General features: G+C 40.8%; 1 protein-coding gene across 1 annotated transcript in view; it reads right to left on the reverse strand.

Annotated features, from left to right (window-relative positions):
• Positions 1-7,414: 7,414 nt before the first annotated feature.
• Positions 7,415-18,788, reverse strand: part of lrp2b (low density lipoprotein receptor-related protein 2b) — a gene marked incomplete at its 3' end in the record, with an annotated part of 175,039 nt that continues 163,665 nt past the window's right edge. Inside the window, exons 58-77 of the mRNA XM_084567275.1 lie at positions 17,816-17,944; positions 17,542-17,661; positions 17,315-17,431; positions 17,122-17,238; positions 16,281-16,418; positions 15,454-15,576; positions 14,062-14,190; positions 13,730-13,861; positions 13,502-13,627; positions 12,886-13,029; positions 12,606-12,771; positions 12,133-12,261; positions 11,694-11,914; positions 11,413-11,595; positions 10,817-10,936; positions 10,598-10,685; positions 9,383-9,447; positions 9,154-9,280; positions 8,893-8,956; positions 7,415-7,591 (exon numbers count right to left, since the gene is read on the reverse strand). Coding sequence (XP_084423401.1) covers positions 7,415-7,591; positions 8,893-8,956; positions 9,154-9,280; positions 9,383-9,447; positions 10,598-10,685; positions 10,817-10,936; positions 11,413-11,595; positions 11,694-11,914; positions 12,133-12,261; positions 12,606-12,771; positions 12,886-13,029; positions 13,502-13,627; positions 13,730-13,861; positions 14,062-14,190; positions 15,454-15,576; positions 16,281-16,418; positions 17,122-17,238; positions 17,315-17,431; positions 17,542-17,661; positions 17,816-17,944 — 2,615 coding nt within the window. The remainder of the gene's footprint in view (positions 7,592-8,892; positions 8,957-9,153; positions 9,281-9,382; positions 9,448-10,597; positions 10,686-10,816; positions 10,937-11,412; positions 11,596-11,693; positions 11,915-12,132; positions 12,262-12,605; positions 12,772-12,885; positions 13,030-13,501; positions 13,628-13,729; positions 13,862-14,061; positions 14,191-15,453; positions 15,577-16,280; positions 16,419-17,121; positions 17,239-17,314; positions 17,432-17,541; positions 17,662-17,815; positions 17,945-18,788) is intronic.

Here is an 18,788-nt window from a genome sequence, read left to right on the forward strand (position 1 = left end):
TTGTGTTGTACAGAAGTCTGCCTGTGCATCCATCACTCTTTCACAGAGCCTGCTACTCTTGCTGGTATGAAAATAAATTAATAAATGCATCCACAAAAGTTCAAAACCGTTCTAATCCCTGAACCACTGCAGCAGTCTATATGTTTTTATGTGGAATCTGTGGCTTTAAAATAATTCTTAGTGATTCCGTTGACCATTCAAAGTTCAGCCTCAGAGCTGCATGGCTATCTTGATTAGATTCAGATTAGATTTTGGACCGCGCTTGGATGAAAACTGCTGGACATCAAACAAAATGAAGCGCAGGTCAGGAGCCAGAGAGCTCTTAAGAGGCTTAGAAGAAGAAGATCGCTTCAAAAAACACCTTCAACACGCCCACTCTGGGACCCAGCAGGAGGAAGGATCAGACCCGTCCTGCACCGCCAGCGTTGTCTGAAAACTGACATTTGTGTTTTGTGTCTTTTTTTAAAAAATGTTCTCACTTCAACAGCCAGAAAAGGCTTTAGAGGCAGAGGAGGACGGTGACGTGATGGCGGCCGAGGAGCCAAACGCTCTCTGGTGCGACGCCAAACTTGAGAGGTTTTTGACCGGTGGCTGATGTTAAACTCCCGCTAAGCTCATAATGATGTGTGTAAATGCACGGAAAGGCTGAGAAGGCTGGGTGTGAAAGGGGACATGCATGGGTGGACTATGAGACAATAGGCCTCAGGGCACAGACATGTAAAAGGAGCCCCCCCCCCCCCCCCCGGACATCTTCTCTCGTAATGAGACTGACTTGCAAACCTTTTTGTAGTTTTGTGCATCTTGCTGGTCGTTTTGCGTCCTTTTGCGTATCTTTGTGGGCACTGAAATGATTTTGTTTGCATTTATTGGACATTTTGTGACGTTTTATGTCTTAATTAGACATTTTTGCATGTACATCTTTGTAGTTGTTTTGCCTCTTTTTAAGGTATATTTTCCTTTCTTGACTTTTTGCATGTGAATTTGGTTATATTTCATATCTTTGCGTCTCTTGGTGGTTGTCTGTAATTTTTTTGTGGGCATTAAAATTCGTTTGTGTGCATTTCTTGGGCATTTTGTGTCGTTTTCTGTCTTAACGAGGCAGCTCTGCCTTTACCTTTTCACACTTTTGCATGTCCTTTGCACATCTTTGTGGTTGCTTTGCCTCTTTTTGTGGTAATTTTTGCATCTTTTTTTGTCGCCGTTTTGTGACTTGTTGCATCTCATTGTGGTTATTTTCCATCTCTTTGTGTCTCTTGGTGTTTCTTGCATCTCTTTTGTTCACACTTATTGGTCATTTTGTGTCTCCTTGGTCGTTTTCCATCTTATTCTCTGTATATTTTTATTTTATGTATCTTTGTGGTTGTTTTGTATACACATTTGTCACCACTTTCTGTTTCTTTGTGACCATATTGCTTCTCTTGATTTGTGGCTGTTTTGTGTATCATTGTAGTATTTGTGCATCTGTTAGTGGTTGTTTTTGCATCTGTTTGCCTCCCATTGTAGTCTCTTTGTGTCTCGTGCCGGTTGTCTTGTGCCTTATTGCATCTCATTACGGTTATTTTTCATATCTTTGTGGCCATTTTGCGTCTGTTAGCGGTTGTTTTGTGTGTTTTTACATCTCTTTGAGTTTACTCCATGGTAACTTTGTGTGTCTTGGTGGTTGTTGTTGTCTTTTTGTCACCGTTTTGCATCTGTGGTTGTTTTGCGTTGTAACTTTTTTTCATATTTTGCCTCTCTGTGGTTGTTTCTGTGTCTCTGTGGTTGTTTCTGTGTCTCTGTGGTTGTTTCTGTGTCTCTGTGGTCCTTTTGTGAGTCTTTGTGGCTGTTTTGCAACTCTTTTTGTGTGTTTTTTTCAATTCAGAATTTCTTCCTTCCTCTGGGAAACCACTTGAGAATGTGTTCTTATCTTTGAATTATAATTATTAAATTAAAAACATTTCATCTTCACCTAATCATCTTAGAAACGATCCAAGCTTCATGTGTTATTTTTTTTTGTCTCCTGGTCACATTTAAATACACAGGTGCATATTCTCAAGTCATCAGCCTTTTACTTGTTCATTAAAACCACTGACCCCGACCTTCACTGACCCTCCTCTGCCTCTCCTCCTCCTCCTCCTCCTCCTCCTCCTCCTCCTCCTGAAAGCCAATGAAGCCATAAAAGCCCGTCCTGCCCTGCAGCAAAGCCGAAGCGTGACCGAGCCATGTCATGTCAGCAACCCCTCACGGAGGTCACCGTCCTCTTCTCTTCACGCTTTTCATTTATTCCTCATTTAATGAGCTTGTGTGGTCTGAGATGGTGCAGCACCACACCACACCACACCACACCACACCTCACTGCTCCACCCCACAATAAGCTAATCTCAGAGCTGGCAATCACACACAGGTGATGGGCGCCCCTCATTAATATGCATGCACATGTTTAGTCCAGACATGTGTTTGCAAAAATCTCAAATTCACAGAAAAGAATCTAATAAATGTGACTTTCATATTTTTGAGCTTGTGCACATTATATCTATCTGTTAATGAAATGATTCCTGCAGCTACAGATTCTCTGTCTCTGTCTCAGACAACCAGGCTGCACACAGAGGTAAGTCCATGCATTCTTACCTTGTTGAGGCTCCTCTCTGCCTCCCTTCTCTCTCTCTCTCTTGTCTGTCTTCCTCTCGACTCGTCACAGCCTGAGCTGTAGCACCAGTCTGACCCCCTTTGTGTCTTCTTTCTTTCTTTCTTTCTCTCTCTCTTCCCTCTCTCTCTCCGTTCACTCTGTCTCCAGCTGAGAGCCGCACATTAGGTTTTATTTCTCGGCTCCATCCAATCTGACGCTCACTGAGCCTCCCCTTCCCCCTCTGTCACTCCCTCTCTCTTTCTCTCTTTCTCTCCCTCCCTGCTGCCTTCAGGTGCTGCTCGTAAACTCCACTTTCATGAATGCATGCCTCAGAAGCATTATTTGGCAGGAAGAGGAGCACATACTGGATATATCTGATTAAACAAAGGGATGTCCACTCAGGTTATTTTACTGGTTTGTCTTTGTGGTTGTTTTGCATCTTTGCAGAAATTCTCAACACTTTGTGGTTATTTTGTTTCTGTCATGGTGACTTTGTATCTTGTTTTTATGCATTTTATGTCGTGTTGCTCATTTTGCATCTTCCTGTGTGGAGTTTGCATGTTCTCCCTGTGTCTGCGTGGGTTCTCTCCAGGTTCTCCAGCTTCCTCCCACCGTCCAAAGACATGCTGGTTAGGTTCATTGGTGATTCTAAATTGGCCGTAGGTGTGAGTGTCTCTCTGTGTTAGCCCTGTGATAGACTGGAGACCTGTGCAGGGTGGACCCCACCTCTAGACCAATGACAGCTGGGATAGGGTCCAGCCCCTCCAACCTGACCCTCCAGAGGACAGAAGATTTATTTACACTTCTCTTCTTGGTGTATCCTTTGTAACAAACCCACCTCTGTTCATGGATACGATCTTGCAGAATGGCCTGTTGCCATGACCTCATTTCATAAGGGAAATGAAGAGACACGCTGTAATGGAAACCAAAAACCCTTTATAATACCAGATAAGTCCAACAACACGTTTGTGATAGTTTTGCATCTATCTGGGACGACTTTACACGTCTTTATGTTGTTTTTATGTCTGTTTGTTTTACTTTTCTGCATCTTTTCTGTCGTTTGATATTTCATATTTCATTTTTGTTGCATGTTTCTGGTCATTTATGTATTTTTATGGTATTATAGTGTCTTCTTGGTGTATCTTTCATAACGAAACCACCTCTATTCATGGATATTATTTGTTGTAGTCTCACAGTCTTGCAGAATCTCATCTCATGAAGCTCAGAAAGGGCTGCAGTGATGCTGTAAACCCCTCGAAAGAATAAACCTGGATCATTTATTTAAATATTCATTTTAAGCTGTGTAAATAATTTATGTGAGGTGAGGATGCATTCAGTTTTAATAATGGAGGGTTGTATAATTTCATTTAGTGCAAAATAATTATTTCTGCCAGGAAAAAGAAAATAATGACACATAGCCTAATAGTAAGTGACTATTTCAAGATATTAAAGCAAGACTCAAAACGTTGACTTATTTCATTATTATGAGTCTATTATTGTAAAATATTTAGTCATAGCTTGTTCTCTATTATTGTGATAACTTTGCACTTTTTAAAAAAAATTTTATTAGCTATTTGCACTTCTGGTTAGATGCCAAATTGCATTTAGTTGTGTACGTACTGTACCTGTACTATATGCAATGACAATAAAGTTGAACCTAATCTAATGATGCCAAAATTAAATAAACAGACGAGTCATGAAAAAATTTCCCGGCTAGATGTTTCCCTGAGAACTGAGCGCACCATTTACGACAGCCCCTTAATGCAACACTGTGTGCACACATGCTGCAGGCTGCATGCCTCTCTGCTGTGCCCCTCTCACATCCATCCATTCCCCCTCCCGCTGAGCAGTACAGTACACACTTCACTCACTGATGCCTTTTGGAGGAACAAGTGAATCATCCTGAAACACAACACAGTCCCAGCTCCATTTACATCCATCCATTAATCCCTCCTTTTCTTTCGTTCTTTCTTTCTGTTGTGTTTCCTCTGTCCTTCAGCCTTTTGTTCTTCTCTCCTGTTTGTCTTTTTGCGGCCGGCCCCGGTTCTTACGAGCGTGTAGAGACCTTGATGTGTTCAGACGGAGCAGAATCATCGCTGTGATCACTCTCAAGTTTAAAATGAATGACGGCAAAGCACCGGCTCTCAGTTTAGTGGGTCAGAGTTGAGCCTATCTGAGTCCGAGTTATATGAGTGGATGTCAAAGAGAAAAATCAGGAATAAAGGAGAATAAAGGAGGCACGATGAGACACGCTGTAAATGAAACCACAAACCTTTTATAACAGATTTTTTTTTACTTTAAAACGCTCTTACAATCATAATTTACAATTTTTTGTCATCATAGATGCATAAGTTAACAAGTCATGATTTGCTTCATTCAGTTTTTGAACATTAATTATATTAAATCACAGTTTCTTTTAACAAAGACAGAAAGACTGACCAAATACTTCCTTCTTTTCCAAATTGTCTCGGTTGATTTGTTCCAGTGCTTTAAATATTTGTTGAACTGTGCATGTATTTCTTATTTAATAAACAAGATACGAATGAGGTCTCAGTTCTGAAACGTGCTCCAGTCTAATCGAGATCGGAATCGGACTCATGTTCCTGTTCCTGAAAGAAGAAATTAATAAAAAAATGCAATTAATGAAAAATGCAAGCTGTGGTTAATTTAACAAATCTAAATAAACATATACAATATTTAAATAATAATGAAACATAAAGCTGCTCTCCTGTCACTCAACCTGCAGAAACATACACTGATGTTAGTGTGTGTGTGTGTGTGGGGGGGATCTAGTGAATTTGGAATTTTACGCTCAAACTAATAATTTACACATTTACAACCAATCAAATCAACAGATCAGCCCATGATAATGATGTAACGTTCACAGCGTCTGTACCTGTGCGCTGGCAGCAGCTGCTTGTTCTGTGGCCGAGCCGTACGCCGGGTTCTCGAAGGCCCCCTGAAAAAAGAAACCACAGCTACTTTTAGAGAATATTAACTATAACCGAGAGGACGAGACTTTGACTTGAACGCGTGACATCAACCTTTTTACTGATGGCAGGTTCGGGTGAAGTCTTTGTGGGTTCATTCCCGACTGGAATGTCTTTCAAATACAAGGGATTAGTGACGTTCTCCTGAGGAAGAGGGAGAGTGATCATGAGACATAGAAAACACCTGACTGTGGTAATAATCAAAGGGTTTTTACTTTTTTTTCTCTCATAAAATCATGAAAAAGTAAAAATAAGAAATGCAGCCACACACTGCAAAAACTCTTAAATAAACTCTTAAAATGAGGGGTATATTACTTAAAATAAGCAAAACTATTTCTTAAAAAACAAGTAAATATATATCTATAAGAAAAATTTTTCCTCCTCATCTAGCCATCATTTTGGTGGTGTTAGTGCATGTGGCACATTTTTTTTTTCTCTACACAAAGTTTGAAATTCAAAAAAAAAAAAATTAATTCTTGTGTCATTAAAAACAAAAATGTCCACTTTCAAAAAACTGCTATAAAACCTTAACTGATTAACATTTTTTCTGCATAAATCTTTTAAACCACTTCAGCACTTAACAAAACTACCAAAAATTAAGTCATTTTGAGGATTTTAACCCTTTAAATGCCAATTTGATTACTTAAAGTCACTGTTGTTTTTACGAAAAAAATAAAAAATAAAATTAGTTATTTTCCATGAAACTAATGTTGGGGAGCTGGGGCATTTTTTTTTTTTTTTTTTTTTTTTTAAATCAGTCTTGGATATGACCAAGATTATCTAAAATACTGACTTAAATACTTTATTAGTTTGTATGCTGGATCAGCTTTAAAATTGACTACACTCTTGACTCATTACTGGACACAAATGCCCCATTGACTCCCATTATAACCACATTTATTGATCTCACAGCCATGACACAATATAATCATTCATTCTGTAATATTAGGGTTTAATGTTTGACAAAAATACTTAAATTTGTCGTTTTTAGTGTCCAACACTAAAATCAGCCATTACCCATTATAGGGCTTATACATAAAATGTTTGTTATTTCATTAATTTTTGTGCCTGTGTTATTGAGCCGTGTGTGTGTTTTTGGGTGGTTTTGTAAATTTATGCAAAAAAAGCAGAAAAAATATTAATCAGCATTTTTTTGTAAGTGGACATTATCCTAAACTCAAGCACATTTTGTCCAGATACAAAGGAAAGATTCAAGATTTATTTTCTCAATATGTGAGGGATGTGAGCCTGTGACCCTCTGACCCATAAATAAACTGGAACTCATTGAGAAAAACATCTTTAACAATCTGTGATATTCTGATGTAAACCCAAATAAATTAACATTACTCAAAATGAATTTTGCCAAATGACTGAATACATGTTTTTTTAAATTGTTTTTTATATAATTTTTGAATTTGAATTATGTTCAAACTGTAGAATTTGAGGTATCCATGAAGTAATTATTTGAAGCTGTACTTACTTAATAAATGAAAAGTTTACATTACTCAACTATTAGTACAGTCACAGTTAGAGTCTGAGATAAAACATCCAACAATACTCAATATATTTAAGCTACAAGGACTTCTAAATAAAGTTTGACTTTAACTACTCATTATAATTAATTAATTTGAGCATTTTGGCTTTTTCACAATCTTTAAGCATTAACTTAACTGAGAAACACTAAGAAAAGCTTCTTAAGATCATTTAGGAACAAAACACTTAAAGAGAATCAAATGCTCAAAAACACAACAACTGTCTGGTGAGAAGAATGATCTTGGTAAATAATAAAAGAAGGTTTTTGCAGAATGAATGGATGCAGTCAACAAGTGAGGGCTGACTGTTGTTTACTGACCTTCTTTGCTCCAGGGGGGGTGACGATGGTCGTGGGGGTGGCTGTCACCATCCTGTCAGAGCCCAGCTGTTCTTCAGAGTCGTAGGACGGGTTCTCAAAGCTCTTCCCCTGAGGGTCCACAATGGACACCGACGTACAGGGAACCTGACATGAGGACGGTTATTTATTTAAACAGAGACACAGGCAGACTAGAAAAGACAAACATACGCCTAAAGGCCACTTCATTAGGTACACTAGTGAAAACTAATGCATGCACTAAGTCTTAGCTTCATGACTGTTTTAATGATCAGTTTATATGGAGTCAGAAAGGTGGTGATGGTTTTGGAGGATGTTTGTAGTGCTGTTAAAGTGGATTGAACTAAATATTAAAATGTTTCTGTCTCCAAAAACATTAAAGAAAGTCAACTGGACTTGAAGAGATTCTCGAAGATGCTGAGGTTTGAATAGGAACGTCTGTGGGTTTTGAACCATGGGAACAAATAAAGTGATTTGAATTGAATCTGTATATAATAACTGAACATATCCACTTAATTTATATATATTCCCACACACACACACGCAGGTATTTTTATGTGTACACTTATGTTTACATGTATGTATGAATGTATTTATCTATATATTAGTGTATATATATATATATATATATATATATATATCGACAAATTTAAGTGTTTTTCTCAAACATTAAACCCTAATATTACAGAATGAATGATTATATTGTGTCGGCTGTGAGATCAATAAATGTGGTTATAATGGGAGTCAATGGGACATTTGTGTCCAGTAATGAGTCAAGAGTGTAGTCAATTTTAAAGCTGAGCCTACATTAAAAACTAATAATGTATTCAAGTCAATATTTTAGATAATCTTGGTCATATCCAAGACTGATTTAAAAAAAAAAAATTAAACATTAAAAAAATGCCCCAGCTTTTTTTTCCCATAATTAAACTAGCATTTAAAGGGTTAAAATCCTCAAAATCATTTAATTTTTGGTAGTTTTGTAAAGTGCTGAAGTGGTTTAAAAGATTTATGCAGAAAAAAACTGAAAAAAAAAAGTTAATCGGTTACGTTTTTATAGCGGTTTTTTGAAAGTGGACATTTTTGTTTTTAATGAGTCAGTCCTTTAAAACTGAAGACTTGGATGAAACGTCTCCAAGAAACTCTACAAGTCCAGTTTCCTTTCTTTAGCGTTTTTGTATAAACCATGACCTGGATGACTGAGAACCTTCACAGATAGAAACTGGGATTGTCAAAATAAAAGAAACAGCAGCTCTGTCAGTTGTTTGAAACAAAGGCCGAATACTTCAACCTTCACGAAGCTGAGATTTTGTGCAGGACTGTTGCATAAGGACGTATTCATTTTCACTAGAGTACCTAATAAAGCGGCCAGTGGGTGTTCAATATGTATAAATCCAAGGTAGTTAAAGCTCTTTTTATAAATTACTGACCGCTTCTGAAAACTGCCTCTCTTCACCAACTTCTGTGCTCAATCCATTTTGGGTCGGAGCATTCCTGGAAAAAAAATAAGACCAACAGTGTGTTATCCTGCTCCCAATAAGACTGATATCCACACATATATACCTATATAAATAATAATATAAAGCACTTTTATTTTTATCCCAAACACTGGACACGTCATTTAGGAATGAACTCAGATACTGGACGTGTGCTGGCGATAACCTCGTCTCTTTTCCCTGACTCCAGCTCACCTGAAGCTCGGCATGCTGGGCAGGTTGCTACGCAGCGTCTCCAGCACGTTAGACTTTTTCCTGACACAAAAGACCAGAGCGACCAGCAGGATGATGATCGCTATCGTCACCCCGACGGCTATCCCAACTGCCACGAAGGAACAAAGGAACAGGAACAGGAGGAGGCTCATTAATAATTAGAAGTATGAAGTTTAAATTAGTTTATTCTGGAAAATAAGAGCAAACGTACCTGAGGATGCGACCACGTTGGACACGCTGGTCTGGCAGGTCTCTCCCGTCCAGTCTGGAGGACACCTGGGAATTAAAGAACTCATCAACAGGATTTCTTAAACAAGACTAAAATCATTTTAATTAGAGATCCCAGCTCAACTGTTTAAATGAGACTCGACATAAAATCGGATATCCCCCAAAGCCCCATGGGTTTTTAGGACATGCACAAAGTGTCAAATCAGCAGAATAACACTGAATTTGTTCAGTAGAGTAAACCTCTGTTCACACCTGAGGACGTCATGTGATTTAGATGTTACCTGTTTCATGTGGTGCATTCAGGACAGGATAATTAAACTGTGTTTTAATCTAATTTAATTTTAATTTCTCTATTAGTTATGGCTTCACTCCACTAAATGTCAAAGGTATATTTTATATATTTTATACTTCGACACTTTTTAAAAGCTTCAGTTATTTTGCAAAGTCTGATTAATAATAAAAAATATAGATTTTTAAAAATAAAAAATAAAACACGATGTGATGTGACATGACTATAATTTACAAACTACCTGTCATTAGTATTTAAATCAGCTCCACCTTTTGCTGATGCCATGAAGCACATTAATGCATCAGTAAATAAAACCCAACACATCTGCATCTGCCGCTACACATCTCATTTTGTAAATGGGTCAGAAACATCTGGACTTTGCACTCTAACATCTGTCCAGACTTTGATTTATATAAAACAGCCTTCATGATTATTAAGTGACAAGAGGTTCGGTTTTACCGCAGGACCTCTGTGTTAGGAGAAATATTGAAGGTAATTTGTGATGTAGTTTTTTTACTTTACAAAACACAGACATGACCGGTTTGCACAGGATTAAGATCACAGATGACCTCTGACCTCTCTAGTAATCATAAATTACTAGAGGTCACCTGGTAAAACTAGTCCCGTGTGAACAGGGCAGAAGACAAAAGATGCACCCACGTTTTCCTACGTTGCTGCCCACGCTGAGTCCATATTTGTTCATCTTTTCAAACATTTATTTTTGGGCTAACACCACATCTCTGTCTCTACAAGGTGAAGAAAAAAACTAAGGATTTATGTCACCAAGAGAACTGATCTGATCAAACGTTTGCGTGTGCACACTGCTCTCCATCCAGGTGAAGGTACATCAATGCCACTGTTTATTTAAAAAACCACAGCCGGGTTAAAGGATTGAGAGCAAACTCTTACTTGCACAGAGCCTGGTTGTCATCGAAGTAGCAGGTGCCTCCGTTTTGACACAGGCATGGTGGCGGCATGGTTGGCGGTGGATCAAATCCTGGTTGATCATAAGATTAAAAGTCATTAAAATCATCAGCTCTATCGACTGAGGCATGGATATACAGTTGTGTTTTGTGCCTAGACTTTTCAAGAAGGCAGCACTGATGTTCTCGTCACACATTCTCTCACCTGCATCACATTCAGTGGTGCTGCCCGGGACGAAGCTGGTGCCCTCGGGGCAGGCGCAGGAGTATCCTCCCGGCCGGAGCAAACACAGGTGGCTGCAGGTTCCCTTGCAAGGATTGGTAACTGCGCAAACAAAGACAAACAGTATTTTGCATTCAATGAGTTAAAGGAGATGATTTATTAAAGTTAGCTTTGTGAGATTGACATCACCGCTGTAGCCGGGACTTTTACAGCAAATCTAATGATGCTCACGCCAGAAACTGAATTATTTCCTAAATAATTCCAGGTTTATTTATTTATGTTTATTACCAGAGATTATGGTGCGTATAGAAAGGGTTGGAGTTATAATCTGAGTTTTATGCAGGTCTATCTAACGTCAGGGTGGAGATCTATAAATAATAACGTGTCAAAGTCATGATGCATACATATAAACCAGCTTTGTTCTTGGTTCTGAAACAGCAGCAGAGATCCATTAGAGATCTACTGCGCCCCAGATGATGTCAGTGTTTATTTGCATACAGAGAAACTGAGATCAGATCTGGAGACATCCCTGGTGTGAACTCTCGTACCTAACGCTGGTCACTTAGCATAGTACTTACTAGCTACGGAGTTGTATCTCTGCTGCTGGTACACGGAGACCTGGGTGAGCCAGGGCCCGGCGGTCAGCAGCTTGATCTTGTCTCCGCGTCCGAACTTGTCCTGTCGAAACACCTCGCCCTTCTCCTGAGTGCTCCAGTAGACGTGGTCCTCGAACACGCTCACGCTGAAGGGGTTTCTCACGTCTACACGACGTGAAACAAACATGCAAACAATTTAACTGAGAATAGTAAGAGAATAGAAATCTCCGGCCTCTTGGTTCGCTGTCTCCTCTAGCCCTCACCTATATAGACCGCTGTTCTACGCTGCTCTCCGGAAGGAAGGATAGCCTCTATGTGGCTTTCCTTGGAGTCCGACCAGTAGATCCTGTCTCCGTTGGCGAAGTCGATTGACAGGCCGGTGGGCCAACCCAGGCCGTCGGCCACGAGAACTTTCCTGTTCTGACCGTCCAGCCAGGAACACTCGATCTTGGCTACGTCCCCGCGGTCAGCCCAATACAGCATCCTGCAGAAACACAGCAGATACTAACAGCACTGGTCCCTGTGGTGGTGGTGGTGGGGGGGTAACGAGTCTTTTACCTGAGGCTCTCAATACATCAGCATATCGGACGGATGCTACAGCAAGAGCTTTCCATATATTACCAAGTTAAAATCTCATTTTGAAAATGTTGTGAATAAACTCCCTACAGTTTCTCAGACTCAGTTTAAGTCTCTCTGTCTTACCCTAGTCGTGGGTTGACGGCCACAGCGGACGGGTGACCCAGCTCTGTCTTGACCAGATGCTTCCTGTAGCGTCCATCCAACATGGCCACCTCTAACCTCTTCAGGCCGGAGTCCGCCCAGTAAAGGTTTCTAAAATGGAAAGAAATGCATGACTGTTCACAAAACCACTGTGTCAGTTCTTTGATACCACGGTGGGGAAATACACCAGAGGTGCCTGGTCTGGTCTAGGTGGGTGCTACATGTCTAAATAACATCCACACCAATGAATGCCAGGTCCAGAAGTTTAACAGTAGAACACTGAACTGTCACAAGATGGTTTAATTGTTATTCACTTCTCCTGTCAGTGGTCATAATGTTGTGGCTGACTGGTGTATGTTCTCAGGCAGCAGATTCAAACCAGGTATCTTATGGTCCCAACTCTATTTAAAATAATATGATTACCCTCAAAGAAATGGTTTAAAGCACAGACTCACCTGCCCACCCAGTCCACAGCGATACCGTCTGGACTGGTGATGTACTTGATGCCGAGGTCGACGGCAGCACCGATGTTATTACTGCCGTCATCCACTGAAGGTATGAACGCTCTCTTAATGGCCCCGTGTTCAGAGTCTTTCCCAGCAACAGTGTAGTACACCATGCCTGACAATCGTGATCAAACTCCACGTTAAACATCTTTTATTGTTGCATTCTACATAGACTCAGCTGTCTTCTGTCTTTCTTGCAGCATGTGGCCTCAATCCGAGCGTCTCTTACTGTAGCCGGTGTTGTTGTGGTCCCAGTCGTAGTCCAGAGCCATGATGTGCTCCTCTTCTTGGAGGAAGTCGTGGTAGGTCTCTGTCTGCAGGTTGAACTTCCTGATGCGAATGTTCTCTGGTAGAAGTAGCATTGGAGTTGGTCCTGTGGGACAAAAAGATATTTAGGCAGGATAACGATGATAACTTTCTGTCCAAAAACGCTAAAGAGTCTTCAGGACTGGTGAGCAGTTGGGGTTTAAATATGAACATCTGTGGGTGTTACCTATCAGGGATTCGCATGAAACAACCAGATTCTTATTTATAGCTGGAGGAGACTGTTTGGGCCCATTCAGACTTCACATTAAGACCAGATCTGAGCAATCCAATGGCAAGTGACCAGCTTTAGGTACGTGTGTTCACACCTGGCATTCACATGCGACTCCAGATCCTATCTCAGTTTCTCTGTATGCAGATAAACATCATTTGTGGCACAGCAGAATATTTTAACACCGCATGTCTCTAATGGATCTCTGCTGCTGTTTCAGAACCAAGAACAAAGCTGTTTTACGAGTTTGCTCTGATTGGATCTGAGTCAAATTGTCACGCGCTGCCGTTTCCTAAAAGATTGTGCTTACCCTCGGCCTCGCACATGGTCCCGTCGCCCACCTTCCTGTAGCCGGGGGCGCACTCACAGTCGTAGCTGCCTTTGGTGTTCTTACAGATCTGAGGACAGGTACCATACTCCTCGCACTCGTCGATGTCTAGAAGAGGGAGGAGAAATGAGACGGACGTAGATCTCATGGGCGTGGTTCTCCCACCAGATAATCAACTACACTATTTAACAAATGTGTTTGTGTCTCTACCGAGGCAGGTGTAGGTGCTGTCTGGGTCCACTTTGTATCCGGGCCTGCAGGAGCAGATGAAGCCGGTACCGTTCAGGTTGGTGCACTCGTGCTGGCACAGCTTCTCCTCACAGTTGCGATCGATGCCAAAATCTGAAACCAAACAACACCGAGGTTACCTCTGGTTCTTTGACGTTTTTAAAACTACTTTTGTCTTGGGGCAAATATCACTGTTGCTGTTCTAATTGTTTACATGTACAGATTCATTTACACGTTGACCATAATCTAGTTATGTGGTTATGAGTCACTACTTCAGTCTGTAAGTGAATCCAGTGTTTCGTGGTAGTACTCACTGCAGCCCAATTCATCGGTGCGGTCTCCACAGTTGTCATTGTGGTCACATACGTAAGGCAGAGCCACACAGTGTCCGTTGATGCATTTAAACTCTTCCAGGGTGCAGGGAGGCAGGGTGGGCTCACGGCCTGCAGAGGACACGGGCAGAATGAATTGTTTTATAAGACACTGAGTTTATATATCACCTGTATATGGAGACGTCACTGCCACTGGTCTGGGAGTGAGTTTAGAGACTGTCCAAAAAAAATAAATAAAATAAAATAAAATAAAAAATTGAACAGAAAGTCAAAGAAAAAGAAATTAAAAGCAATAAGGAATATAAATAAAAAAAATACAAGGTAGAAAGTGAGAAAAGAAAAGAAAAAAAAGGAAAAAACAAAAAATGTTTAATAAAAAATATATAATATATATATATATATATATATATATATATATATATATATATATGTTTCTAAATACTTTAGAAAAAGAAAAGTAGAAAACAGAAAAACAGAAAAAGGAGAAAAGGCAGAAAAAGTGAGAGAGAAAAAAATAGAAGGAAGAAAGAGAAAAGTAAAAAAAGATTTATAAAAAGAATAGTATATTTTAGAAAGTTAAAAAATAGAAAAATAGAATTATTAAGAGAAAAAGAAAATAGAAGGTAGAAAAAAAGAAAATGAGCTAAAACAAATAACAGAGAAAGAGGAAAAAGGAGAAGAATAAGGAAAAAGAAAAAAGATTTTAAAAATATTTTAGAAAGTATAAATAGAAAAAGAAATAGAGAGTAAGAAAGAACACATTAAACCCCATCAGCGTAAATATGGATGCTCACATTAATGTTAACATATACTCACAGACATATACTTATATATTATAACGATAGAGCGGTGTCTGTCTTTACTCTCTGCCTGAGCACGAGTGGATTTAGATGAGCTAGTCAATGCCCACCTCCGCTCTGAACTATTTAATCCCCTCTCAAAATAATTTGCTCTGATTGAAGTTTAAGCCGATTGTGTAATGATTCCATAGAACACACTATTTTCTTGTCCCTTGTACGTTTCAGGCTTTGCACAGACATCAGTGTCATTTTGGGATTTTCGCGTTTCACTGGCCTGAGAGTGGGGGGAGTGGGGGGGGGGGGTTAAAGAGCATTAGTGTTGTTTGGGACTAATGCTCACCAGTTCCCGGAAACTGATGATAAGTGGTGCGTTCGCTGAATCCAAACTTATTACAAATCTGGTTACGCTTAAAAAAGAAAACAATGGGAAAACTAATGTATTGCACGGTTTACTTAACCTAATTACTTAATCTAGAAACACAGCGCATCTGTGTACAGTATCTATGTGTTCATCTGTTGTGTTTTATTGTGGTTTCTGGGTCCAGACTGTGTCGTGCATGTGTTGGAGTCCTACACAGATCTTCCGCCTCATCGCTGCCATCTCCACAGTCATCCTTCTTATTGCACAGCAGGCCGGAGTAGACGCAGTAGCCGTTGGCACAGCGGAACCTGGACGGCATCTCACAGGTGATGTTTACTGGTCAAACACAAGCAAATGTTCATTTAGACTAATGTCAAGAAATGTAAATTCTACATTTACCCGTCTACTAATTCTAAGTCTTTCATTTAAGTTTACAGTACAGTACGAGGTTAAAAGGGTTAAAGACTACTCTGATTACAGCACACACAACCTGTGGAACCAGCTCCCAGTTTGGGTTCTGGAGGCAGACACGCTCTCTACTTTCAAGGTCAGGCTTAAGACTTTCCTTTTTGATCAAGCTGAACCATCCTTTAGTTATGCTGCTATAGGCCTAGGCTGCTGGGGGACGATGCACTGAGCACATGTCCTCTACTCTCTTCTCTCTGGCATCCAGCTCCTGTCCTCTACTTTCTTTGCTCTGGCACCGAGCTCTTATCCTCTAATTTCTTTTCTCTGGCACCGAGCTCCTGTCCTATAATTTCTTTTCTCTGACACCCAGCTCCTGTCCTCTACTTTCTTTGCTCTGGCACCGAGCTCCTGTCCTCTAATTTCTTCTCTATTACTACTCATGCAATTCTGTGCTACTACTGTATAGCATGTTAACTGCTGTGTGGGGGTTTCAGGCCAGGTTTAAGACTGGATTTTGTAAAGCGTCTTGAGACAATTTGTATTGTTATTGATGCGATATAAATAAAATTGAATTGAACTGAACAACTAACAGGACATGCTCATGTAGTGTAATAAAACTGCATGGTTCTCACGGCATAGGCTGAGCTGTTCGTCGGAGCGATCCCCGCAGTCGTCGGTGCCGTCGCACACCCAACCCTGGTTCACGCAGAGAGTGTTTGCACACTGGAACTGGTCCGGAGGACACCAACGGCCTCCTGGGTAACGAGTGGCTGGAAAGGGACGGGAGAATGAACACATTATTACGCCAGGTAAATCTGCAAAAGCCCAAATTATTATCATATATTCTACGTGTTCCCAGATATCAATTTACTTATTTTTTTGCCAGCTTTATTGAAACACTGAATTGGTGCAAATCTGTTCAGTAAAAGTTGACCAAGACAGAACCACTTTTTTTCTGCTTCGTTCATCTTTACGTGTCCCTCCCTGGACTCGTCAAGTTACCTGATGTTGACACCCCGAGAGAAACGACTGGACCGAGGCACTAATATTTTCTCCTTAACAGATTATCAAGTCCTCACAAACAGTCCGAATACCTGACCTAAAAATGTACAGGTTCTGAAAGTCCACATTCGTCTCAGTTCCTTTGTTTCATCATAACCGGTAGTAAATAAATGACAGGAAAGAAAAAAAGAGTAATGAGTCGTAACAACAACCAATCGACCACCGACCGTGTACAGTTCCAAAGTTTAATCCCACCTTATCTTGACCACATGTCTAAACCCTCCAGATAAATAAAGCCTATCCCAGCTGTCATTGGTCTAGAGGTGGGGTCTACTTATTTATCTTACAACCATTTTCATGGATATTTTCGAATAATTTACCTGACACACTTACTCTCAAACAAAACTCAAGCGCGCGGAATGACTGCCGAGGCCAGGCAGCGTGCAATTAGATCTCATCTGGTTTACTTACGACAGCTGGTCTCATCCGACAGGTCCTGACAGTCGGGATGGCCGTCACACTCCAGGATGGCGGGGACACAGTGACCCGAGTTGCACTGGAAGTTACCCGGGTGACACGTCTGCAGCTCTGGAAGACGGCCGAGATGTCAACACGTGTGCAAAAAACAACATTCAGAGGGAAGGGGGTAGAGTTTAGTGCTCACCGCAGTCGCGCTCGTCCGAGTTGTCCCCGCAGTCGTTGTCGTGGTCACACACCCACCTCCCAGGGATGCACTGAGCGTTGTCACATCGAAACTCGCTTTCAGAGCAAGGCCTTGGCTCTGGAGAACACAGGGATACGCTTACGTTCAGTGTGAGGTCAGGAAGAGACATAAAATAAACTAGGTGTCATTTCAGCGCTAGCCGTTTTGATAACGAGTACAAAGCTTACGGCAGTTCCTCTCGTCCGAGCCGTCGCCACAGTCGTTGGAGCCATCACACTGCCAGCGGATGGGAATGCAGCGGTGGTTGTCACAGCGAAAATCTCCCAGAGGGTCGCAGGTCACGTCCTCTGTTTCAAGGATAAAGTCCAGGAAGGTGTCAGGGTTATGGTGCAAATATTCATTTTTCAAGAAACTAAAGATTTTTAAAGACACGGTGCACGGTTTATTTTTCATTTCCTATCATGGCACTGAAGCAGGAAAATAAAAGACACGAGCACTGACCACAGCCTTGCTCGTCGCTGTTGTCGAGGCAGTCGTTGGTGCCGTCGCAGCGGGCCCACTGAGGGATACAGCGGTAGTTTGTCTTGCAGGAGAACTCGGTGTCCTCGTCGCACTTGTACTCTGGGCCCACTGGAAAGAGAGAGAGATGAGAGATGAGAAAGAAAGTAAAGAAAATAATGAGTACGGATATGGAAGCTCTAAGATCCGATCTGGACGGTCGGATCGCAAGCGGGCCAGAGTAAAAAGATGTTCAGTGAATCTGTTCAGTAATGAGAGCCTTTTATAAATATTTTGTCCTTGTAGCTGTTAACTAACTAAATAATAAATAAATCAAGAATTAACAAATGAAAGTATTTAATATGAGAACAAGAGTGATTTTGTCATTAAATAACGTAACGTCTGGATGAGGTTAATTATTGATGCATTAGGAGCCGTGTGTGGTTAATTAATAATAGATAAAGTCCTAGGTTTCCTTGTGTGTTGCTGCTAAAGTTTATTTCATTGATTTTTACTGGACAATGACAATAAATACTCCTTAACTTGTTCTTATCTTATTTCCTCAATAATCACACGCGCCTTTATTTATCTTGGGTTGGAGTTATAAACTGAGCTTTGTGCAGGTCTGACTAACGACAGGGTGTAGATCATTTATCTTCTGTAACTGCTTATCCTGTGAAGGGTCACGGGGGGGGGGGGGGGGGGGGGCTGTAGCCTATCCCAGATGACACACCCTAGACATGTTTCCGGTCTATCACAGGGCTAACACAATTTAGAATCACCAATGAACCTAACCAGCATGTCTTTGGACGGTGGGAGGAAGCTGGAGAACCTGGAGAGAACCCACGCAGACACAGGGAGAACATGCAGACTACACACAGAAAGGAACCAGTCGGCTCATGATGGATTAGAACCCAGAACCTTCTGGCTGTGAGGCATCAGTGCCAACCATCATGCCACTGTCAAAGTCATGACG

This window comes from Chelon labrosus (assembly GCF_963514085.1).
Source record: "Chelon labrosus genome assembly, chromosome: 19".
In the NCBI taxonomy this organism is placed as follows: domain Eukaryota; kingdom Metazoa; phylum Chordata; class Actinopteri; order Mugiliformes; family Mugilidae; genus Chelon; species Chelon labrosus.